The 26,975-nt window shown below is 31.4% G+C and overlaps 1 protein-coding gene across 1 annotated transcript; it reads left to right on the forward strand.

The window, feature by feature from the left end:
* The first annotated feature begins 997 nt into the window (after nucleotides 1-997).
* LOC108564158 (centrosomal and chromosomal factor-like) lies at nucleotides 998-2,934 on the forward strand. The gene has a single exon (XM_017923098.1). The coding sequence runs from the start codon at nucleotides 1,045-1,047 to the stop codon at nucleotides 2,101-2,103; it is 1,059 nt and encodes a 352-aa protein (XP_017778587.1). The 5' UTR covers nucleotides 998-1,044; the 3' UTR covers nucleotides 2,104-2,934.
* The last annotated feature ends 24,041 nt before the right edge of the window (nucleotides 2,935-26,975 follow it).

The raw sequence follows: 26,975 nt of genomic DNA on the forward strand, positions 1-26,975 counted from the left end.
TAAATATGCTTAATGATGGACGTGACAAAACTACTTTCATTGGTATAAACGAATCAAAGAACAAATGACGAATTATATAGTTTATAAAAAATTAAAATAACAAATTTGGGTAAATTATATAGGTGGAAATAGAATATACAATCAGTAAGTGTTCAATGGAATAGTACGTAATGAAGCGAGAGGAGATGGAAGATGAATAATGAATTGGTACAGGCAATTCTCATCCGCGTTCTTATGTTCGAAATCCGCGTTCGAAATCCCGACGATATAATTCGTTATTAGTTCTGGAAGTATGGATAGAGTTACCTCAGCTATGACTAGTATTACAAATATTTTCAAAATGTTGAAAATTTTTCAAAATTTTCGTCAATAAGTATGAAATCTAAATGAAAGTAAATATTGACCAATTATTATAAAGGGTGTCCCAAAATTAACGCAACATTTGAATTAATTAGAAAACTCAGTTTTTAGTCTTCAGATTGTGATTTTGTGATTGTGATAAAAACTGTGTTTTCTATTTAATTCAAATGTTGCAAAAAGAAGGACATTAAGAAGCAGTTGATCTAACATTTATATAATATGTGAATTATTAAAATAGGTGGAAATATTAATAACCTCTTGTGATAATTTCCATTTAATTATATGTTTTTTTGATGTATATAGTTGTTTCTGATTACTTATTAGCGATAGAACTGTATCTTCAGAAATAACTTCGAAGTAACTTCCTTATGGCGGAAGTATAAAGGTAGCGTTCAAAGAGTTCAAAATTTAAGTATTAATATTCATTCATAAATCAATGGCTAAGATCTGTAACAATTTTGATAACTTTTATTGGGACAAGCCTCTGTTTTTGGGGTGATTTTCTAAATAGTGTAATATCGTTTAGTTATTGAGAGAGTGTGCGTGCGGTGTGTGTGTATGAGTGTGTATGCAAGTGTATAGGCGAGTTTGCGTGCTGATGTATTAGTGTACGACGGTGACGCAGCTGACTGGAGTAGTCGTAGTAGTCGATGGATAGACGTGGTCGCAGACAGTTGAGTCAAAATGTCGGGAGCATCGATTTCCTACCCCCACCAGACGGCAGCCAACTGGATTCCGTTCGCCGGCGCCGCATCCGATTCTATGCGTTGCCAGTCGAGGGCCGCAGTTCGGTCAGTGAACAACATCACCGCACCAATATCCAGCAACTACAATAACAGTAGTAACATCAAATACAACTACTGCAGCAACAATAACAACAACATTATCCAGTCGTCCACAGTTGTAACAGCTGACGACGACCTTAATATTAATACCAATAACAACGGCCCAGTCATGGCAACGTGCTACCCTAGTTACGACCAGCAGTTGCCACCGCCACCTCAGCCACCTACGAGGACCGTCGCGAAGGACTACTCCAGACCTCTGCACGTGGACTGCAGTGTCGAATACGAATTACCGAATCAAGCTAAACCTCCGGCCGGCGTTCGAAACGAACCCCTGCTGATGATCCACCCCTGCTACTTCCGGAAGATCGAGAGTCAAAGGAGGAGTCCCTTTGTGAACAACCTGCCACAACCGTCGCAACAGCAGCAGCAGACGACGACCACATCATCGACGCCGATGTCGTCGCGTCAGACTTCTTCCTCCATTGCCGTTGCTCTATCGACGTCCAGCTCGGCGGTGACGGCGGCGGTTGGATCAAAGAGACGTTCTGCTCGTGGTCAGCAGATACCGCAGCAGGTGCCTCAGCAGGCCGCTCAATATCCTGTACAATACGCGGCGGCGGAGAGTGCGGCTGCTGTTGCCGCTCGCCAACAACTTTGGGAGCCGATGCCGCCCCTAGTGCCTATATCTACGTGCCAGCGGTATTATAATGTGGCGTCCGTCTCAGCTGAAACCTCCGTCAATGCGGTCGCCGCAGCCGCCGGACATCATCACCATACCCACAGTCACTGGACCGCCGATACGGATCGTTCGTCGAATCGCCCGGAGGATAAGCATATCCTAACCGGGAAGTATCGACAGTATCTTCGCGCCCATAGACTTCACCCGTACGTCACCTCTGCGATACCTATCGCATCTACCTTTCCACAGATCCAGCAGGTGTGCTACAACGTGTGATCAGAGTGATGGTGTGATGTGCATCATGTGTAATGATTCTCTTGTGATAATAGTGTGTAATGTGATGATGATGAAGATGATGATTATGAGGATGGATCTGTCGGTGGACATCGCCTTCTCCCTCGACGACTACGAGCACCACCACCTCGGAGAAGAGGTCGTCGGGAAGACGGCGCATGCGTACCACCCCGGGCGTGGTAGTGATCCTCATTACAGCTCTGTCTCAGACCTACGATCTTGTTTTGTTCTTCTCCTTTCGTTTTTTATTAATTTTCTCGCCGTTTGGTTGATTTTCCGCCACCCCGCAAATCTAACGACCGCTAACTGGATTACCATGGAAACGGAAAACACCGGAAGCGACTCGAGACTATCAGTGTGCATAAAGTTTTTCTCGGATTTAATGCCCCATATTTTGGATTACCTAATAATTAACAACAAAACCGAGCGCCAACGCAACTTACATTTACTCCCATTTGTCTTTCACTAGTTACTAGACCTCTCCTTGATTTTGAATGCCAAAACGTAGAAGTAATTACAAAAGCAAAGAAAATACCAAGTTTCTTCTTTAACCGCTATCAAAAAATTCGCCGAGAGACGAAGAACCGGCGAGGATATCTTCCGTGTGTTCGTAACTTCGTGCAAGCAAGAGATGCGAGAACTGTTTTAGTGGGTGTAAAATTATTGTCAAAGACGAAAAAGTATTGTAATAACTCTCTAAATAAGTATAATAATCAAGGAAAGAAAATATTTATTATAATAACGTGTATGCTTGGAGCAAAGAAAATCCTTTAATGTTTCCACATTAAATTAAAACAAAAAAAAAATCTTATAGCTTGTAAAAGAAAACCAAATGGGAATTTAAACTGAAAACCTATAGTTAACAAATATATGTTGTAAATATATATATCAGCCAAAAAAAAAATAATCATTTCCAAAAAAAAAAAAACACAAAATAAATACGAAAACTAAACATTCCACTTTTGATTTCGCGTTGTATCTTATATATTTTTTAATTTACTAAACTTTAAAAGTATTCTATTATACACATGTAAAGACAATAATTAATGGAAGCTTCGAGTTATAAAATTCGTTTAGGGAAGGAGAAAACTGTGTAATAGAACGAAACAAGCAGAACTATAATGATAAATATTAATATGAGAATGTGTCAAAAAGTACGTGGGTTGAAAGAGGAATAAGAGAAAAAAAAAAACAATAATCAGACGACTATTAATAATCCAAAATCTCGATTGTTTTGCAGCACTATTCTTTTCCTGCGTTTTTATTTTTGAAACATTGTCTTGTAGGGAGTAAAACAACAAAGCATTTGTGATTTTGGGAGTCCAAAATTCGAGCGAGCGAGAAAACCACCGCAGTGAAGCATCCAACAAAAACAAAAAAACATTCATCATCGGAATCGGAAAAATTTTGGACTACCAAAAATAATGATTAACAAAGAAAACGTATCTATATATATATAATTGTCAATTTGTTTATATTTTTCTGGAGATCTGATTTTTCCTTAATTTCTTTTCTTCTAATTTAATTATTTTCCGTGAAAAGAATTATAGCTGAAATAGCTAGACCAAAGAAGTTGAATTTGTATATAATGTTACTTAATTAATTTACAAACAAATCCACACTTAAAAAAAAAATACAAAACGCTTTGTTTCTTGATCCGTTGTATTACGATTTCGCCTTTATTTATGTAATTTAGGCGATTTTTACCTGTTATTATGATTTTCTTGATGTATTTCTTCTCTATCTCTGTCTATATATACATAAATATTAATTTCTTTTCCGCAAGATTGTGAATACTGTAAATTTGAATAACGCTATAAATCTAAATATTTATAATGACATAAAAGTATATATATATATTCTATATATATATATATGAAAAAAATTGACTATATATATATTGATTAAAAGTAAACTAAACTAAAAAAAAAATAAAACATGTACAGCTAGTCATAGTATGAATACGCTTATAAAATTATAAATAAAACGTGTTACTGTTTTTATAGAAATCAACCCTCGTTTCATTTACTTTCTCTAATGATCATTCTCTCTAGCACTGTTACGTAAGCATCCAACTGGGTTCGCTCAATCCGATACAATTATCTTCAGAAAACAAAACAAAACCCGTGTCGTGACGTTGAATTGTCTTCCGAAAATAAGAGAATTAACAAGTGAAAGACGATTGAAGTCGAGATGTGACTATAGAAGCAAAATTCAACTTCTGTTTCCGTCGTCGTCATTCGATAAATGTGTGCAAGTGCATCCTCATCAACATACAGCTGGGACTTTATTTTCGCTCGGATTTCGCATTTTATCTATAGGTAAGGACATGCACATATTATTATTATCTTTCCCTATAAGTTTAACTCATCCAAATATTCGAGTTCGCTTAGATTAACACTACACAATTTTCGTTATTTCATTAATTTTTTTATGTTTCCATCGCCACTTAAGTTAATTAGTCTTTTAATATATATTAGCGCAGCGTTATATTTTTTTTAATGAATTAATGTTTAACCATTCATTCTAGATGCACGTAATTGCGGAAGACGTTCGAAGCCGAGAAAATATCGAACCGCAACTTTAATATTAACATCATTTCATTATTCCAGTTATGGATACGTGGCTTCTAGGAAAACCGCTTTTCAAGTGACCATTTATAACATTCAAACTACGACTATAACTATATGATGAAATCATCATTTGTTTACACAGTTATTATGATTGTTGTTAAACGAGTACAATTAAGAGTAGGTAACCCAATAACTATTTATTGTTTATTTACATAATATTATCATAATGCTATAACAAAATGCATTGATGATCATGTACATAAATTATAGAATAAATTGTATTTTAGCTTTTTTTTTAAACATTTATGTTAAATTTATCAATACGTATTTGATACTTGCAGGTTAGATCAATTGTTATCATCACTCCTAATTTGCAATATGCATTTTTTTAAAATTAAAAATCATGAATATTTCTTTAGCATCTAGTAGAGTTTAATCAAATTAATTTTTAATTAATTTACAGATCAATACTATTGTTCTTGAGAATAATTGGAGGGCAGGAGATGATCCTAAATTATAGGTTTCGTTTTGAGCCATTTCAGGATTTAATCATGGTAATATAACACAAACAATGGATTAAATGTTGCTACTATTATATAATTTTTTTGGTTGTTGGTAATTGCAATTTAGTTCTAATATTATTGTTATCTGCATATTTTGTTTTGATTTTCAGTAAATTTGTATAAAATTATCCATCTATTTTAAAATTACAAAGTAATTTGTCAAGCTTCTGGAAAATATTCAAGAGTAATAGTTCTCTTCAAAATCCTCATTCATTCTAATGCTTTTTGGATTGTTTATTTTTGCTAAATGTAAATTAGTCATTTTATTTTTAGTTACACTATTTAGCATATTCAAAATAGTTTGTCGAACATTTTTGATGAAATATTAATAACAATTAGTAGATGATTACTTTCAAGTGCGGAAACAGTAATACATATATACCTCGTTTTACCCGGTACTTTCTTTACACGTTTTCGTTTTTACTCAGTTCAATTTTACTTTACACGGTTTTACACTAAAAAAGTGACAATTTTGATTTACACGTTTTTCTTAGCAACCTACCTACCCTGTAAATCGGAGGATAGGTGTATTTTTATAGTAATTCATTCTTTTGTCGTTTATTTTTATTCATAATCTGTTCATCAATGTGAACGCGGTTGACATTAAATGGATAATCTTTCCTGGTGGATAGTTACCATTATGATGATTTGATTTTTTAATTTGCTGGTTAACTTCAGTAGTATATAGATACTATGCGATTCCACTATTTCCTTTGGCTGTGAATCTGCTGCTATCCTTAACACTGTCATTGCTCATCGACTTGGCTGAAGAAAGTTCATATGCTGAACTTCATTCATTTCACTGTCCATCTGTGATGAACGATGACCCTGTTGTTGCAAGCAGCGAGAGGGCTCACAAGGGGCCTGGCTTGACCAGGATTCGAACCTGTGTCCACTAGTACGTTGGTAGGGCGACTTAACCATTCGGCTTTTAGTCGTTTACTTGCATAAGTAACTACAAATGATTTCTTTCTTCATTATTTCAGTTTGTAAAATCGCGTATTGTGTAGATATTGCATACTTGTCCTATTGAACACTAGGACAAGTATGCAATATACTTGATATATTACTTGGAAAGCAAAAGAAAACATTTTTGTAGTATAAGTATAATGAATGTCTGTTAGGCATGATTGAATAATTGAAATATATCAGGTATAACCAAAAATTTAAATAAATAATTTAAAAAAAATATAATTATTATATAATTTGTAATTTCAATGTCACAAAATGACTAAAAGTTTCAACTATTTTATTTTTATAAGTTTTGACTTATATGAAGCTTTCAATATTACACAAATAGTTTTCAAAAGTTTATAACTGAAGCAGTTTTGAAGAAATTTGCTTAATTAAGGCTGAAAGAGCTGAACGAGCCCATATCAATAAAATTAACATGGTAGTAGATCTAAATTAAGAAATTCCCTAATAATAAACGCAAATTAATTCCATAATTAAGGCTATTGACCTAATAACTACTACTTTACTTTAAATGTAGTATATGATATTTTTATGTCGTGTAATTTTATTCACAATCTGTTCATCAATGTGAACATTGAGTAAATTTAAGATCGCGGTTGATATTAAATGTGTAATCTTTCCCGGTGGATAGTTTTGATTTTTTAATTTGTTGCTCTGCAATTCCACTATTTCCTTTGACTGTAAATCTGCTGCTATCCTTAACACTGTCATTGTCCATCGACTTGGCTGAAGAAAGTTTATATGACTGTTCATCTGTGATGAACGATGGCCCTATTGCTACAAGCACGGAGAGGGCTCACAAAGGGCCTGCTTGACCATGATTCGAACCGGCGCAGGTTTGTTCATGGGTAGGGCGACTTAACTTGCTGCTATTAGTCGCCCTACAGTAATTTATTCCATTAATGTATTTATAAATTCTTGTATATAATATTCTTTTTCTGAATATATCATTAATACAAGTTAAACCAACTTTGCAATTAGGTAAACACGATATTTACATTTTATGAAATGAACAATTATGCAATTAGACTCGCTTTCTAAAAAAAAACAGTGTTTGTGTTTTCTTCGATAATTTGTCATTACTGGTATTCACTAACTTGAGAAGTGAGAGGACGATTATTCCAAATTTTGAGGTCGTATGTTTTGCGTATCCGCAGGTTGTATATGATTACACATTTTTTTTTATGAGTGATCCAAAATTTGAGGCCAAAAATCATTAAAAAAAAAATCTGTTTTCGGACGTCGCCTTGAGGTGAAAAACTATGGCTCTCGATACGACGAAACAGGAGAACATAAATCGCGTATTGGAACTTCTCGTTATTAATTGGTGATAACTTCCCACGCCTCTAACCTCTGCACGGTGTTTGCATGTAAATTCTACGTTTAATTATCTTGCAGACACAAATTCCCAGTCCGTTCCGCTCGAAATTTATTAGAAATATTTCAATTGCCTAGCGGTATTTAGTGTAATTATATTCAGCTTGATGATATTTTTTTTAGGTCGATTTATGCAGAGATTCAAGACATTTTATCTATTCTTAAATTCATACTCAATTACTTCAAAATAACTAACTAATTATTTAGAAACATCAAATACGTTGTTATTACTTGTTCAAGCAGATATATTTTTCGTTAAAATGAGTCTGTTAAGTTTATTGATATTCCATCTTTCAGATAAGTGACAAAAGATTTTAGGCTATAAATCTCAATTATTTTACCCATTGAAATATAGAGAAGCGCAAAAACTTATTCAATTTTGTTGGCTCATATTCAACCTTTAACGAATTATTTTCGAAATAGTTTTTTTTTTCAAAATAAAAATGTGAAATTTTCACAAAATAATTATTTTATTTGTTATATAGATTGTTCGATTTATTTTCAATAATAATTAATTACAGTACAATGATTGAACGAATTGAAAGAAAAAACAATGAAGTGTAAATTCCAGTCGATTGTTTGCTCACTTTTCCAGAAAAATCTAGAAAGGTACTCCAAGGCCGCTATTGTTTTCCAAACAATTACATTTGTTTTGCGTTGGCGTTATTCGCTTTATTTTTTTTAGTTTGTTTTTGTTTTCGATGTGATAATAATTGTGTTGTGTCTTTGTTTCAATTTTATGCCGTGTATCTAAAAAAAAGTATATTTTATATGGTTTATGTAATATATATATATATTTGTATCTATATACGTACATATATAAAGAGTACCCATTATATTCGAAGCACATTGGAGGCTTTGTGTTGTTCCATGGCTGATGTTGTGTACGTTCGGGGCCCGGCGGTAATGATATTGCTTTATGAAATCACCCTTTTATATTACAAAAGGCCGCGCGCGTTTTATTGTTCGACGTAATTCTGTTTCATATTTTAATTTTTTTTTCTCCTACTCTGCCACTTTTATTGTTGTCCATCTTTCTCAGACACATTAAGCGCACCGCGTTTTGCAAAAACAATAAACAACATAAATCATCATCATCATCATCGCAGTCGCTTAGCATTCGATTCTGCGAAAGTACCATCAAAGGAAATAAAAAAATTAAACAAAAAAAAATAACAATTAAAATTGCCCAATGACATCAACGTAACGTAAGAACCTCCTTATTTTGATGTCTATATGGATACAGATGGAATGAATATGTTATAGAACATTGAAAGTAATTTATTTTTACTGATTTTTTTTTTGTGTTTTATAAATATGATCAGGAATTATTTATACTAATAAACATAATACTAACTAGTCAGATGAATGAGCAAGAAAGTTACAAACATTAAACCATTGGTTAATATATCTTTCAATATATTGACATCATACAATGATTTTCAGAACAAATTTCCCGGGAATTTTGGATAAATATATATCCGGAAATTATCGCTCAAGACTTGAGAAATTTCAATATTGAAAATGGGACTAAAAATTAAAAAAATATGTAATTTATCAATTTTGATAGAGTCGCGATAAAGTTTTATGTTTTCTACAAAAGCCTCTCCCTAGAACATGTTTTCCCAAAGCATGTTCCGTGAAAAACTGGACTGAAATAATTATAAAATAAATAATGAATGTTTTTAAACATTTTATTAAATTTTATTGATTATGTGTTATGTTATGTGTTATTATCAAACCCACAAAATAAGCAAAGTATGAAAATTCGCTATATTCCCCAAATATCCAGTTTTCATACGCATCTTCTGGATCAATTTTATCTATTATAGTTTTCGAGAAAATCAATAAAATGTGAAAACACTTTAAAATGTACGCTTGAACATTTTGTAAAATTTAGACGTGAATTACAGCTAAATGGATGAAATCACAGCAGTTAATGAATACGCGCTACATTTCCGAAAGGTCAAGCTTTCATACGCATTTTGTGAATCCATTTTATTTATTATAGTTCTTAAGAAAATCATTAAAATGTGAAAACACTTTTTTACAAGCGTTAATTTTTCATTTTGTAAAATTTAGACGCGAATTACAGCCAAATAGATAAAATTACAGCAGTCAATGAATACTCGCTACATTTCCCAAAGATCAAGCTTTCATACGCATCTTCTGAATCAATTTTATCTATTATAGTTCTTAAGGAAATCATTAAAATGTGAAAACACTTTTTTTTGGAAGCGTTAATTTTTCATTTTGTAAAATTTAGACGCGAATTACGTCCAAATGGATAAAATCACAGCAGTGAATGAATACGCGCTACATTTCCGAAAGATCAAGCTTTCATACGCATCTTCTGAATCCATTTTATCTATTATAGTTTTCGAGAAAATCAATAAAATGTGAAAACACTTCAAAATGTACGCTTGAACATTTTGTAAAATTTAGACGTGAATTACAGCTAAATGGATGAAATCACAACAGTTAATGAATACGCGCTACATTTCCAAAGGTTCAAGCTTTTATACGCATTATATTATGGTTTTCTGTAAAATCAATTAAATATAAACACACTGCTTTTTCGGGCATTAATTTTTAATTTTTGCAAATTTGGACACGAATTACAGCCAAATAGATGAAACCACAGCAATATATGAATTCTCTTTACATTCCCTATACACCCAGCTTACATACGCATCTTCGGGATCCATTTTATCTATTATAGTTTTCGAGAAAATCGATATAATATGAAAACATTGCTTCTTCGGGCGTTAATTTTTTGTTTTTAAAACTTTGGAATTACAGACAAACTGATGAATCCACAGCAATGTATAAATACTCTTTAGATTCCCCAAAGATCCAGCTTTCATATGCATCTTCTGGATCCATATGCATACCTATTATAATCACTGAAATGTTCAAAATTACATAAACAAAAAGTTGCGTGAAAATTTCAGAATTTACAAAGTGTTTCGTTGCAGGAAAAGTTTGAGTGTCATGATTCCCAGGAATTTAAGGCATTCCCGGGACACGATAAATTTGCATATTTCAGTTGTCTCGTGTCCCGGGAATCAAAAAAAAAAATGTCGAGCAACTGAGCAACCTTAATGCGTATACATATTACTTGGTATACTTCATAGTCATTTATATCTCATACAATGTTTTTATGTGGAGACAACTTACTTAGTAAAGTGGAAGCTAATTTCTCTAATATAAAAATCAATGTTCGTAATGAATAATAAAGTGCACATTAATAAATTTGATTCTAATCTGACAATTGAACGCACAAAATAAAAACTTTACCCAATTTGAGTTGAAATTATTGTAGCGACCACCCGGTATCAAAATATTTTCGTGCATGAAGCACACTCAAAATACTTAGCATTATCATTATTATAAAGTAATTTCCATCGGGTATAACGTATATTTCGATTGCAGCTCATTGATGCGTTTTTAATAAGGTTGGATTACGACCACAAAAAAAAATCTAAATGCAATCTTGATGAAATGTTATTATGCAAATCGACAAGCGTAATACACTCAATTATAGCGTGAACAAAAAGAAAATGTGCTCAGATGAAAAATTCCCGTTCACCTAAATTGCTTTGTAAAACCTTCCTTACATTCATGACTTAATTAAATTTAACATTTAAGTTATTTCTTTTTACTATTGATGTCAATAAAAACGTTGAATTGTGTTGATATTTTTGGGTTTTCAATTTATATGGTTGTATGTATAAGGTTTCTATTACGGATGACTAAGGCTTCCAGAGACACGAGCTTTTTTTTTAAACAGTTTCTTGTTTTTTTTTATAGCTTCATTGCGAAAGCGCAAATGTGAACAGTTTGATACTTAATGTTAATAAGATTTTGGTTACGACGTTCGGGTTAAAGATTAAGTAAACTGGGAGAAAATAGTTTTGAGATGTAAATTTTAGTGTCTGAGAGGAAAAAAAAAATAATGTGTGTGTCCTCTCCGTTCGGTAGTTTCTAAATGTTGCAGACGTCCGCTAAACGACACTAATATAAATCCCAAAGACCTACGACTATAGACGGGATATGCGTTAAAAGCCTTTTCTTCTCCTGCTCGGCGTGCATTGATAAAACGAGAGAGAGATAGATGGAGAGAAACTCTGAGAAATGTCAATAAAAGTGAGGATGAGAAGCGGCTATTTTCTATGAGGAAAGGACATTCTAGGAGCAAAAAAAAAAGAACTTTCAGAATGCAGACAGACATTTCTAAATGAGCCTCCAATAACAATAATATCAGGTATGTTTATTGAACACATATTCAACAATAATGCGTATTGTTTTCAGAAGTTTTCCATTTATTTTTCACAAGAAACAAATAACTGTTTTTTTTTTATACAATAAACATTTCCAGGTAATTACCCAAATTAAAACCGCAATCGATTTTAATTTCTGTTCATTAAACTGTAATTACCATGTCATGTTTTAAACAAACATTGAATGAATGCAAATATATGTGATTATTTTTATTAAAGCTAATATTCATTATACTTACAGGCTTACAGGGTTTTATATAACAAATTATATAAAATTGGCTTGTTTTCTTTTCAATATTAATGATAATCTTGGTTTTTAAATTAAAAAAATACTACTTTCATATTTATGTCACTAAAAAGTTATAGGTTTCCAAATTCTAAAATTGAAATAAGATAAATTTTAAGTAGTATTTTAAATTTCTTTTTGAGATCGTCAGTTAACGAAATTTAATATGATCAAGATAAATTAGAATATTTTATACAGTTGATACATCAAATAATTTCCATAAAGATCAAATTTTCATACGCATCTTCTGAATCAATTTTATCTATTATAGTTTTCGAGAAAATCGGTGAAATATGAAAACACTGCTTCTTCGGGCGTTAATTTTTCGTTTTTGAAACTTTGGAATTACAGACAAACTGATGAATCCACAGCAATGTATAAATACTCTTTAGATTCTCCACAGATCCAGCTTTCATATGCATCTTCTGGATTCATTGTACCTATTATAATCACTGAAATGTGAAAACACTTTTATTTTGAGCGTTAATTTTTCATTTTTTCAACATTGGATAAATAAAATGTTGCGTTAAAATAATAAAATGAAGAGCTTACAGTGTTTTATATAACAAATTATATAAAGTTGGCTTGTTTTTTTTCAATATTAATGATTATCTTAGTTTTTAACTTAAACAAATACTACTTTCATATTTATGTCACTAAAAAAGTTATACATTTCCAAATTCTAAAATTGAATTATGATAAATTTTAAATTTCGATCAAGCTAAATTAGAATATTTTATACAGTTGATACACCAATTTTTTTATCAATAGTATTTAACAGTTACTTTTAGAAATTATACTTCAGAGTTTTAAGATTAGTTTTGTACGTAATTCACATTTTCTAGATTAGATTAGCACATTTAATATGAAAATTGAGGTACTATTATTTTGGATTCGGATTGATTTAGAAGGATTCATTTTAACACCTTAAGTCTCCTATGAAAACTTGGTAAACTTTCAAATGGAAGTTTTTACCATTATATTCTTCTGTAATTTGTTGCTTGGTTGCCGTCTTGTAAGTTAACTTCAGTATACTGATGCTCTGCGATTCCACTATTCCCTTTGTCTGTGAATCTACTGCTATCCTTAATACTGTCATTGTAGCTGAAGGTCCATATGCTGAACCTCATTCATTTAACTGTCCATTTATGATGAATACTTCAAGCACCTAGAGGGCTCACATAGGGCCTACCTTGACCAGGATTCGAACCGGCGTCACTGAATCATGGATAGTGCGACTTAAGCATTCTAATTTACGTAAATAACATAAATGTTAAATAGGAATAGAACAAGTTTCATTTTAATTTTGAGTAATAACAAAAATCATTATTACTTCTGAGAATTGAAGACTGTTTTTATAGTCTTAAAATATAATCGGTGGGTGTTTATTGGTAGGCAAACGTTATTAATAAAATTCCGAATGGAATAAATGAAAACAAAATTTCCAATGTGCTATTAACGATGGGGAAATATGGACATGGTCAAAAACAAAAAGAACAAAAAAAAAAAGAATATGACGAAACGCGTATGGAGATTTTAAAAGTATGCATAATGTATTATTTTATTATTTCAATTTTATTATCTCGGAAATATATTAATGGCATGCGAATGTTTTTGGTATGCAAATCCGTCGAACCGCAATGTTATAAATCCGATATATCCATGTATTATTATATTATTTTTTTTCTCTGTTTATTGCTACTAAATTCATATAGCATTTTTTTATATATTGGTTTTTTTAATAAAAATTTGCGTTGTATTTGTTATTGGATTATTTGCATTGATGGGTTAAACAAAAAATGGGAATGCTGATATTAAATTATTTTATATAATAGTAAAAAAATATATGAAAAATTGTTGTTGTTCGGAGCGTAAATTACAATTAATTACAGCTTGTTTTTTTTTGTTTTGTTATTACGTAGCAATTCCAGAAAAAAATGCGTATGAATCGTTCGAATGAATTGAGACTCGTCATAATTCGAACTAATTATATTGATAATTATAATACAGTTTCTTTAAACATAATATTAATAATAATATAATACTTTTGAGAAAGTAAACAAATGTAATATAAATACATATAGATAACTCCAATTGTTAGGAACTACCAATGCTAAATAATGTTTTTTAAGTAGTTGTGTGGAGATTTCCTTCACTCGTGTGAATTTTTAATTTTTTAAAAGATTTGTTGTTTACAAATAATCCTATTTGCTTTAAAATTTAAAGAATCTATGATAATACTGTACTGTAAGACCTCGTTTAGTGCTTTGTATACGTCCCTGAAGAGCGTTAAACGAAACAGCGTTATATGAGGTTATTTCATCACATAGCAAATAGGGAAACGGAAACACGCTACCAAAATAGAAATATTATGTTTATCTTCTGATATTTTTTTATTTTTTGGTGATAAAATCGTGTAGAGTCTGTTGTCGCTTTTTTTCTCTTTCTGAAGCAAATATTGGTGATCGCACCCGAAACAAAATTTGGATCATTCGCTACAATTTGATTAATGATTTCGGTTATCGTTTCTAAACTTTTTCAAAGAAAATCTATCTTCAGAATCACTATTTTCGCGTTCTTCAATTCCTTCTTCTGCAAGTTCTTGAAGATCGTCGTTGATAAGGTTCTCACCAGAAACCTGCAGTAACTCCTTAATATCTTGCTCATCTACATCTCAAACAAGCATAGATTCTGAGAAAGCAAAGCGCTACGCGATTGGTAATAATCGTATTATACAGGAATCAATGAAATCAATGATAATTTGAATCCGTGTAAATTTTGAGCTTTTCTTAAGATTTCCAAAAATAGCAAATCTGCGTTAATCGAGGCAGCGCTAAATGAGGTCTTGCTGTATGTATACAACGAGAAATACACAGTTTTAAAATTATTTCAAAATTATTTAGGACTTAAATATTTATTAAAAAAATAGTTTGACAAAATAGAACAAAACAAAAATAGAGATAAGTTATAAGAACTAGTTCCAAACAACAATAACGACCATTGGTATTAAATATTAATATTATTTTGTTAGATTGAATATAGTTTCGTTACATTTGTTACATTTATTTATATTCTTTGTGCTTTGTACTTCTTTGGAAAACTAATTAATGTTCTCTTTATCAAATGTTACTGTATACTTATGATCCTCTCGTTAAATTAAAATGATAAAATATGTATTCTATACGTCATTAAAGCTCATCTTGATGTGAATAAATGTAGCCAAGGAAATGTAGTTTATTTGTCTTTTTCAAATGATATATGATACACAGGAATTTCACGTACCTGAGGCCAGTAATCTATGTTTATAAAACCTAACTAACTTATAATTCCGTTCCAAAGGGGTTTTCGTAAGTCGAATTTGTTCGTGAGTCGGGGGAATATTAAAAATTTCAAAATATACTTATCTTACCACACTTTATCATGGTTTTTACTTTTCTATATGTTAAATTCCGTATTACTGACTGCATAAATTTGAAAAAAAAATAGATTAAAATAATGTAGACATGTAGACATGTAGACAAAAGAAATAAATGCAACAAAACAGATAGTACATCTTCCAAAAATATTAGATTTAATTAAAGAAATTATCAATTTTAGTTTGAACAGTTAATTTTTCTTTATCTATAGAATTTTGTTCGTAAGTCTAGGAATTCGTAAGTCGGTGGATACCTGTATAAAATAATATACATACAGATTATAAATAATTATATTATGGTGCTTGTTGTTATTAATACAAAATAATATTTTTTTAAAATTTTATTACACTGAGTTTGCTTTAGTTACAGATCGTTAAAAATAATTTCAAGATATCGAGAAACTGTCATTAATATGTTTTGCTCAGTAGAAGTGTACGTTGAGTCACATTTCAACGTTTTATTTTCTAAAGGTGTCCTGCAGACTGGAAAGGAATGATACTTAATGGAGTGTATTTCGAGCGATGTTGTTTTTTTTTTATTTGGATGAGTTCGAGGAAGAGGCGACTGGAGAGGTTGCTGGAAACTTAATCGAAAATTCCCTTGGAGCAGTCCCCCTTCGTTTTTGAAGCGCCAAGGGAGCTTATAATAATGTTAATAATAGTATGGAAAGTTTTTCGTCTGTGTATGCGAGTGCCGTCGCGTGGGTAGAAGAGGTGGTGCAGGGGCGGCACCGGAGGCGGCAGCAGAATAAGAAGTTTTATCGACGTCGTAGTCGTGCGGTTTTCGCCGAATACTTTGTCAAATATTTTATTAAGGTCCAGACATTTACGGTCGAAAGTTTTCCCCGAAAGTGGATAGCGGACTCCTCATGTTCATCGGGTTCTCTCAGGTCGACGTTACGCAATATGCCAGGAATTCGTCAGCAAAGGCATTCCCCAAATTCGGAAGAACAAAATCATTTTGTTTTTTTTTTATTCAGGAACAACAACAACAACAATTTCGTGACGTCAAGTGAAAGTGTGACTGTACGGTTTCTGTTTCAACAAATTGTTGCGTGATATGATTTGTCACGTAAATCATATATATTTTTTGTTGTTGTTGCAGTGGATTTAATTTGGCGAAAATAAATAATATTTTAATTGCGATTTTCCGAAGGCGTGGAGAAATGCGTTGCAAATTACAAGACGGATACCCCGCACGGAGCATCATCATAATCTTCTTCTTCAAAGTCGTCAAGGAAACCGCATCCTTCCATCCGCTTCCAACCGCTCTTGCAACACTACACACAAAGCTAATTAGCTCCACTCCAAATCCTATTAAATTATTTTCGCAATCTTCTTTACCAAATCCATTTCTGCATGAGAATGAAAAAGAAAATTGTGTTATACAGAAAAACGAATGACAGAGCGAGTTGGCGTTATTAAGAGCAGATTAACCCATAATGTCCAAGGCTTCCAGAGAATGTAGGACGTCGACGTACATTCCTATTAAAAAAATAATATTTGGCATGCCAAATACTTGTGAGTTGTAAACAGAACGATCTATTATATCCAACAAAGACCACAATAATCCATTGGGACTTATATTCGGGAGGATCTGGTTTAACAATCGTGAACATAACAGATTATTTATAGTTCATTCTGCAGATAATAGCAGTAACCATGGAAAATCTGAAACTCATGTAGTGATGAATGGTTCATTTTTTTGTTGTGTTTAATGAAACTTGAATTCTGAACCATTCTTTAATTCATTCGAATTATAAAAGCATAAAATATCCTCAAAAATGTTGATTTCTACAAATATCTGAAAAATTCTAAAATCATGTGTTTTTATAAATAAATAAATAAAACCTAGTCGTAGATATACAAATATCATAATCAAATAATATTTTTTGATTTAACTCTTTCTAGAAGGTATTCAGTGGATGGTAATTTGGGTTTTTTTTGTACCATCCACTGAATACCATCTCGAAATGGTTAATCGTTGAAAAATGAACATTTTTAACTAAAAAATAAATGTATTGCATGTAAGTGAGGAATGGGCGGAATTTGTACATATATGTACCATTAGTGCTCAATAATTACATTACATAAAATTTTAAAAATAACAATAATAATCTTTATAGTAACAGTGGAAAACAAAATGAAGGATTTTCAATCACAACGATAATAATAGTAAAACAAAAGATTAACATTTATAAGGGGCTATTGACTATAGGTCAGAGGTTCCGAAACTTGTATCGTTGCCATGTTTTTCGGTTTTGATATTGATATTGATTTTTTTGTAAATTTCTAACTGTAGTGAAGTTTAGTGTTAAAATCTTAAAGTAAAAAACACATGTTAAGTTTTATACATTTATTAATTGAATTTAAATTAAATTAAAACTACTCAAAATAAAATTTTGTATCTGTTATATAAAATATACGTAACATAAAATAAACTAAGCAATAAGTAAATGTTTTTAGTGAGAAGGATGAACCTGATGCTTTAATAATAAATTATCAATATTTGGCGTTAATTTTGTAAGGTTTAATCTTAAATCTCCTCGGCTAATGATGTCCAGTCTGTTTCTTTTTTTCGTTAGGAGATTGGTAACAGCTCTGAACCCCCTTTCCATTAGGTATGACGATGGAAAGGAAATTAAAAATTTCCTCGCTATATTCCATAATTCGCTGTATTCCAGGTTTATAAAGTTCAAAATGTATTGCGACCACAAAGCGAATGCCTACATCCTACAAGTTACACAATTTTGTAAACATATATAATATTTTTATTTACTTCATAGGAACTTTTATAAATAATGTATGTGTCTTTATATTATAAGATAGTATAATGTAAGTAAATAGGTACTATCAGTGTATGTTGAGATCCACTATCGTCCATTTCATGGACCCCCAAATGTTTTTTCGTTGACGCAGACCCCTTGCAGGTTATCATAGACCCCTGAGGGTCGATATAGACCACTTTGGGAATCACTGCTATAGGTCTTTCTGCCCTAAAAATAACATTTTTATAATCTACCTCCGTTTTTAAACTTTTTAAGAAGGGAACTAGGAAAAACAAAGTTTGCATAGTGGAATCTGACATTCTTTGCACATGGTTTTTGGTACGTGTTTGTTTCCTGGTAGAACATTCCGCAGGTTTCTTTTATTGGTAATCGCTTATTCCTTTTTTCTTTCTTCAAAATTTTGAGTCACTCATTAGTACACAGTGCGATGTATATATACAAAGAGGATGGGAATGTTTTCTTAAAATATTCCAGTTATGTTAAGTTCCTCTTTAAATCGGAATTTGTAACTACGAATACTGTATTTAGGTTGAATCGGGTTCTGACCGTTAATACTGCTGGTGCACATGCATAATACATTATGAAAAACATTGCTAATTACAAAATAATGTCACCTATCAAGCTTCAATATCAAACAATTTAATTTTGTTGAATACAAAACCATCTGATACATATACACATCATTTAAAATACAACTTTTCATATTTACCTGTAATACCGAAAGGGTTAACATCATAAATATTACAAATTGTTTGATAGAATTTGAAATTACAACAAACATGAAAATTTAATATTATAATTGAAACATTCAGTCAATGTATATAGAAACCTAATAGATATTATCTAGTAAAAATATAAAGAATAATGATATTTGAATTGTAACAATAATTAATTTTATCTTTGTATTTCAATATATTTTTGAAACACTTGTTTCTTTTATTAATAATAAATATATTATTTGTTTAAGCATGACTGTTTCAATGAATATTATTATTTTTATGTTTATATCTATGATTATTCTATTTTATTTCTATCTATAAAATATATAGACGAGATAAAATATATTTCCGAGAATTTCGGTGGAATGGTTCAAAAGGGTGGATTAAACAAAACAAAATTCAATACTTTTCAATTATTTAATAAAAAACGACAAAAGAAACAAATAGATAGTACAAAACAGGTAGTAAAACTTCCAAAAATATTATATTTTATTAAAGAAATTATCAATTTTTGTTTGGACAGTTAATTTGCTTTTATCATTATATATCTCCTTGTAACAAGTTAGAGCTTTTAAAATTTTGTTCCTAATTCTGGGAGTTCGTAAATCGGGGTATACCTGTATTTATTTACAGGACGTTAGACATTCATTTAAAATTGTTAAGCTCTTTTCCGTGAAAAACACCTAAATTTATCCACATTCAATAAAAAAAAGGTAATATAAGTTTAAAAGAAAACAACTCTACATATAAATAAATAACAGAATATAAATTATAACCCAAAAAAAAAACTAAATCAAACTAAAATATGTTTAAAAAAAGTAATCATTGGAATAAATTATAACTATTTAATTTATATACAGGAAATATTTACAAATTACAACATAAAACTATATTATACCAAAATTATTAAAATTAATGACTTAGAGATATAAACGCGTTAATTTTTTTTTACCAATAATGTATTCGTTAAAAGGATTGGCCCCATAAATAAATAAGCAATAAAAACTATAATTAAATACAAATGATCTAAATCTAATTTAAATTACAAAAATAGTTATGTGCTCTACAAGAAGAACCGTTGAACGTGAACTAGATTTGCATTTATATTTCTTAAAATTTCAATCTGTTTTATTATGAATGCACAGTAGAAGCTGCGATTTTATTTTTGTGCGATATTTTTTATGTGGTATATGAAATCCAATGACATTGGCACCATTGTAATGTTTTCTATCAGTGTTCATATGTACAGTTATTTACAAGATTCTGTTAGTCGATTTTGAACCAATTCATCACAAGGAAATGCGCGTTTTGGATTAACACGAGTAGCAGTGAATTAAGTATGTGCATTTTTGAAAATTTCTCCATTTGCACAATGATAAATTAAATGTTTTTAAAATGTTTCCATGTGTAATTTATTTATTATTTATTTTGATTGGATGCACTTTCTCATGTATGTTCGTTAATCTTTGACGTATGTTTTTAAGTTTCTGTATTATACTAGGGGTGCTTAAACTGTGGCTCTTCAAGAGTCTTGTTATATTATATATATTTTATATTATGATTGAGATTTTTTTAAAATTATTATACCAAAAAGTTTAGGTGTGGCTCTTGCTGCAAAAAGTCTGGCCACCCCTGTTATTTCTTATATGTAAGAATTTATGAAAATTTCGAATATTTTTGTGCGATTTCTTTTATGCGGTTCTTATATACCGCACAAAAAAGGATTTGCTGTATTAAATTTCAATTTTAGTGCAGATATAGAAAATATTAAAATTAATTTTGAACCTAAATTTTCTAATAATAATAATATTTATTAATCACAAAAATGTGACCAAAGAGCTATCAACCGAAGTCTTTCCGCCCTAAATTTCCTATAAAATATTAAAATAAATATTTTCGTTATTAATAAAAATTGAAACATGAACATATTAGTGCGATGAGTAATCATTTAAAATACACCTGTATAATATTTATGGCACTGTGTATAAAAAAAAGAAGAAAATATTTATTAGAAAAACAAATATATTCATATATATATATTTTTTAAATGTTGACAAATTTGTATATGTGTTGTCCTTGACAACGACTTACGACCAATGTCGAATATACGTTTGACATTGAAGTTTCTGTTTGATACAGTTGATCAATGAACCTTCAATTTTTTTTTTGTTTTTTTATACATTTTTGTACTAAAAACGTCAACAGCTCTTTATATATTTCGAGTTAACGCATTGAAAATACATCGAACATCAACGGACGCGAGGTTACTACGTACACGAACTTATATAAAGGTCATATTTTAAATACAGTTGAACCTCGCTTAACGAGCAAAATGAAATGTAAGAAAAATAACTCGCTTAACGAATGACGAGTCCCGGATTGCGCGTCTTCTACATCATTTTTAAAACTTGTATACACATATTTATGTGTATTTTTGAATATGTTTTACGGAAATTCGGAAATTTTGGAACGGATTAAACTCGTTAAGCGAAGTTCCACTAACTAATCTATTTGATGTATTTATTGTTTACTTTTATATGTTTTTGTGTATCTTTAATTTTTTTATGTTTCATCTATTTATTAAAAAGATTTACTAGTTTTCACAATTTCCAATAATAAGGTTTTTCAAAATTGACATAAAGTCAGAAATTAGAATATAAATGATTGCGTTGAAACATTAACACTGATTGCTATTTAATATATGTTTATTTCGAAGCTATACGTGCATTTGATTAGAAAGTGAATTTATGTACTAATGAACATACAAATATAGTACATTTTTGGCCTAATTTCTTAGTATTTGTTGATGTTCTTTTAACTAATTCGTAAGCAAATGTCAAATTTTAAACATGAATTCCATGCATTATGGATTTACTACATTAAAAGAACCGAACGACAGAAGACGAATAACCACACGAAAAAAAAATACGAAAAATGAAAACAGTTTCGTGTCGCTTTGGCAAACTGATTTATGCGAAAATATTTATAATGCGAACATAAATTTCGATGTCGTGCCGTATTTTTGTTTTTGTTTGCGTACTTTTATTTACAATATTTTTCCATTTCGTTCCGTTCGCTCGTTGTATTTATTTATCTCGTCGGTTCCCCCCCCTGGTTCTCTCTCTCTTTGAAAGCCAATTACATCGAATGGTTCTCGTTATTTATTACATATTTTACCTACTTCGATTCATTCATCGTCCGTTATTAATGTACCGACGTCCTTGCCCGGCTTAAAATGCTAACTACTAATAATAACGCTACAACAACAAGAACGTACTAAACAAAAAATCAGAGCACCGCACACACTCTCACGCATCGACAACAATTCGAATAACTTATTCAGGTTACTTGTCGCAACATTTTAATGCATTTACTTTATCGACCGAACTTTTATATGGTTTCAGTGTGCCATGAAATCGTGCAGTTTCTGTTGTTTTGCACGATTTGGACAGTTGCGTCATCCTAACTCACTCCCTAACAATAAAAATAGTAGATTATTTATTTTCTCAGAATTATTAATGACTGACGGTTTCATTGACGAATAACATTCTTGCAAGACGTCGCCAATTTATTTAATTTCTATTACTTTAACCAGAAACGTTTCTAAAATTGGCACGTTTTTGTAGGAAAGCATAAAAATTCACGCTCGGGGAATTTCTATTTCCTCGTGTTTGCGCCGAACCATTAATGAATTCCAATAATTGCGAATCACGCTTCGTTCTTTAACCATTAAAAAAATATTAACCTCTGCGTCTTTCTCTTTCCATTGCGAGAACTCTTCATACGTTTAGAAACAACGTTGATTAAGTCACAGAAATTAAAATAATGTAAATTGAATTGATTATTCCAAGAGAAAAAAAACACACACACACTCACGAGTCCATTCACTGTTGTTTGTGTTTTAGCTTCTAATGAATTATATTATAATTCATGAATGGCTAATTGAGTCCGTGGATGAGGCGAGAAACAGGCTAGAAAGTTGACGGGAAGTTTTAATAATAGTTTAGCTTGGATAAATAGAAAAATCGATTACGCACGTCAATTCGTGCACGTTTATTTTTGCTTTTGTGACATGCAAATTACTCTAACCATTATTTTGTGCTCTTCGATTGACATTGATATTTCTGTTTGTTCAGTTCGTCAGCTGTTTGTGCGTCCAATCTTATTATTAACGGAAACAACGTTTTTTTTTTTAAACTTTCAATAATGAATACTTCTAACATATTTCCATATAATAATTCATTTGAAAAGAAAAGTGCATTTATAGAATAATTTATATGAACAATAGCATAATTATAACAAGCAACCGGAAATTGATTGTTTGAAACACAAAAGTTTTTTCACAATTTGTTATAGTTTAACGATATTTCATGTCAAATTTCAAGAAGATCGGTAAGAATGGATAGTAGAAAATGCAACAGCAAAAAATTGTTTTACCATTTTCTACGGATTTCGACGTGAACTCAAGCCTATGCAAATTTACCAGGAATGCCAAAATGCATCCTCCTTTGTGACTATTTCCAAGTAGTTTCAAAGATTTCAGAGCGGACATTTTTCTGTAGCCCTGGTGAAGGCAAACATTGACGAAGATGCAAGAGTGACACAAGAAATGGTAGTTGATGAACTGGACTTGAATGCCATGGCTTTGTCGCAAATATTAAATCATCACTTGAGCTATACGAATAAATCCGCTCGATGAGTTCAACGATTTTTAAATGACGATCAAATAAAGGCACGTGTTCGTTTTGCCGAATATTTCTTGGAAAATTTTGAAAATGGAGATTCTAGCACTTTTAATAGAATCGTAACAGGTGCTGAATCTTTATTCTATAAGTTTGACCTGGAAACCAAGCAGCAGTCCATGGTATGTAGCACTGAAGATTCAAATCTAGTTAAAGCAAGAAAACAAAAATCAGCAACAAAAGTGATGATGTCGATTTACTCTACCAGGGTAAACGTGGTAGCTACTATCTCACTCAAAACTAGTCAGATAGTAACTGCAAAGTAGTATAGAGAAACTTGTTTTTAAAAAAATGTTGGGAAACCAGAGAAAAGGGAAACTTTGTCGCTACTTTTTACATTACGATCATGAGTCCACTCACATTACTGAAATAACCAACAACTTTCTTGTGCTCTTTGTTATCAATTAAATTCACCCTGCACCTTATTCTAAAGACCTAGTGCTTAGTAATTTCTGGCTTTTTCCAAAAATTAAAAAAAAGTGAAGTAAAAAGTGTTCAGTTACAATGAAGAGATCATTAATTAAAAGTTCAAAAGCTCAAAAAAGCCGATTTTGAGGAATGTTTTGAAAGGTGGCTTTACTGACTTAAGAAATCTACTGAAATAAATGGAAATTATGTTGAGAAATTACAAAACGATGCAAATTAAATATTTTAGAATAAAATTGTTTTTATTTAAAGCCAACTTACCGAACTTTTGTGAGACCCTACATATGTCAATTAGACTTCAATGGTAACCTCTAAGGAAATAACCTTAAGCATATGGATAAGCTTTAAGAAGTAAACTAAAATTACGGCTTCTTGTTGATCTGCTTACGAAGACTCACAAAGTCTAATCGAGATTGCGATATTCCGGATCAAGTTATATTGTTGACATACATAATAGATTTATGCAGCAGGAATTTGTAAGTTTTATTATATTTATTTATAATTTACTTAAGGTTGTCAAATTTTTCTACCGTAGGCAGAATCATAAATCTAAAAATTCTAGTTTTATTTTTACTGCTTTATTAATAGTCAATGGCGAAACTTAAAATCTTTGTCTCCTCTGAAAAATATTATTAAGTCCCCTAAATCACTCGGGATTTTTTAAAGTAGTGAAATATTCAGACCATAGTTACAAAATATGATGACGTGTCGATTCTCAGAGGGTTACATTAAGAAAGCCTGTGGGCCCTAGACACCAGTTAGTTTTACTATTTGAGAGGCCCTAAACAAAATAGATCCCCGTATTCCGGCATTGTAGTTCCACCACTGTTGATAGTATTAGTACAATTTGCAGCCGTTTTGCCCGTATAGAAAAATGTTTTTTATTGACAGTAAAATTTTTTCCTCAAATATTGAATTCATTATGGATGGAAATCTTTCGATATATTTTTATTTATTTTATTAGACCGACAAAGCAGATGAATGTTTTATAACTTTGTTGGTCGAAATTGAGATTATATAATTATGAAGAAATTCTTAGTAGACATTTGCGGATGATGTATCTTTTGACGTTGATGTAAGACGGGACGTGTCGGAATCGAAAGCACTTCGTTGGAGGCGTCAGCGAACCGATTTCAGTACTACTTTGAGAAACTTTTTCCTGTAGGAGTTTACTTAGATTAATTAAAAAAGTTCGTCGTCTGCAGCGAAACGGAACTTTTCAATTTCAATTTTGTCGAAACTGAAGATGTAGAAGAATAAGAAGCAAACGTCTTCCTCCGAATTGGTCATCGTATCCGAGCTTCAAGGTAAACATTGAGAACGTTAGGTACGTTTGTTTTAATGGATTTTGAATTGTGATCCTTGCGCACTCCGATGTCTGATGCAGCCGCCTCCGATGGATAAACACAAATATTTATGGCGCTGCCCGCCGCAACAAATTCGAAATTGCTTTCGTATTGATCCAGCCATAAAACGGAAAGCGGAACCATATAATGTTTACGGACCGAAGAATACCATCTTCTACAATCCGATCCGCTCCGGCCCATCCCTAGCTCGCTTGATTACATCATAGCTAATGCGCCCAAGGGCGTACGATCCTCCTAACAAGAATACAAAAAAAAAAACGAGATACCCTTGCTAATCGGTATTCAGAAATGATTTCCATCCAAATAATCCCATCCCCAATTAGGGTTACCGGGGAGGAGAGGTTGTGGTTGTTAAAATTTACATTGAATGCAACGGCTCATTTTATTATAATTACATACAGCATAATCAATTTTTAATCGTCGCCACAGATGTCTCTTGCAAATTAGTGGAATTCCGTATGCCTCCGGTTGTACGTCATTACAGTGCGCCATATAAATTGTTTTTCCTCTCCATTTAATTAACCTGCAATTCGATTATATATAAAAAACTGAACGTCCACTGAAATTCCTCGGATCGACAAAAAAAAAACAACAATAATTACAGCTTTATTTTAATTCACTTTGTTGTTTGTAATATGTGGCAGAGTATTAATTAATTCAATAACGAATAGCGACACCGCATTTATATCAATACAACGTGTGTAATTTGTATTCGTGATTCGCGGTGCAGCTAATTAATAACAACATTTATTACATCAACATTGATCGAATTGTTATTTTTTCACATAAGTTCGAAATTATTGGAAATAAATGAATATTATACGCTGATCTATGGGTAAATCTGGGGAACCGGGGTAAATTACCCAAAATGGGGTAAAAATGATTTTTTTTTTGGGTAATAGGGAAATTTTTCTAATTTCATCTTGCCAAACTCAGACCGGTTCTCTGACTACTTTCCAGATCTTGATGTACAAACTGTGAATTGGGTTGTAGATCATTTTAAATGTGAAATTACTAACATACCAGAAGAACTTCCAGGTTTGGCAGAGGCAATTGTTGAACTTCGATCCAATACTGAAGAACGTATTCAATTTGAGACCAAAGCAAATCTTGTCGTCTTTTTGGTTGTCAAAATTGCACATGAGGAGGCGGTAAAAAAAATTGCAGTCATTTACAACAATCTACCTTTGTGAACAAGGCTTTTCCACTCTAATGAACATAAAAACGAAAAACAGAACTCAATTAAACGCCGAAGACTGTATTCTAATTGCTCTTACATCAAAAAGTCCCAATTTTAAACTAATTATTGTTACATTGATTGTTTTCTTTTCAGAATGGG

This window comes from Nicrophorus vespilloides, unplaced genomic scaffold (assembly GCF_001412225.1).
Source record: "Nicrophorus vespilloides isolate i.1.1-1 unplaced genomic scaffold, Nicve_v1.0, whole genome shotgun sequence".
Classification (NCBI taxonomy): domain Eukaryota; kingdom Metazoa; phylum Arthropoda; class Insecta; order Coleoptera; family Silphidae; genus Nicrophorus; species Nicrophorus vespilloides.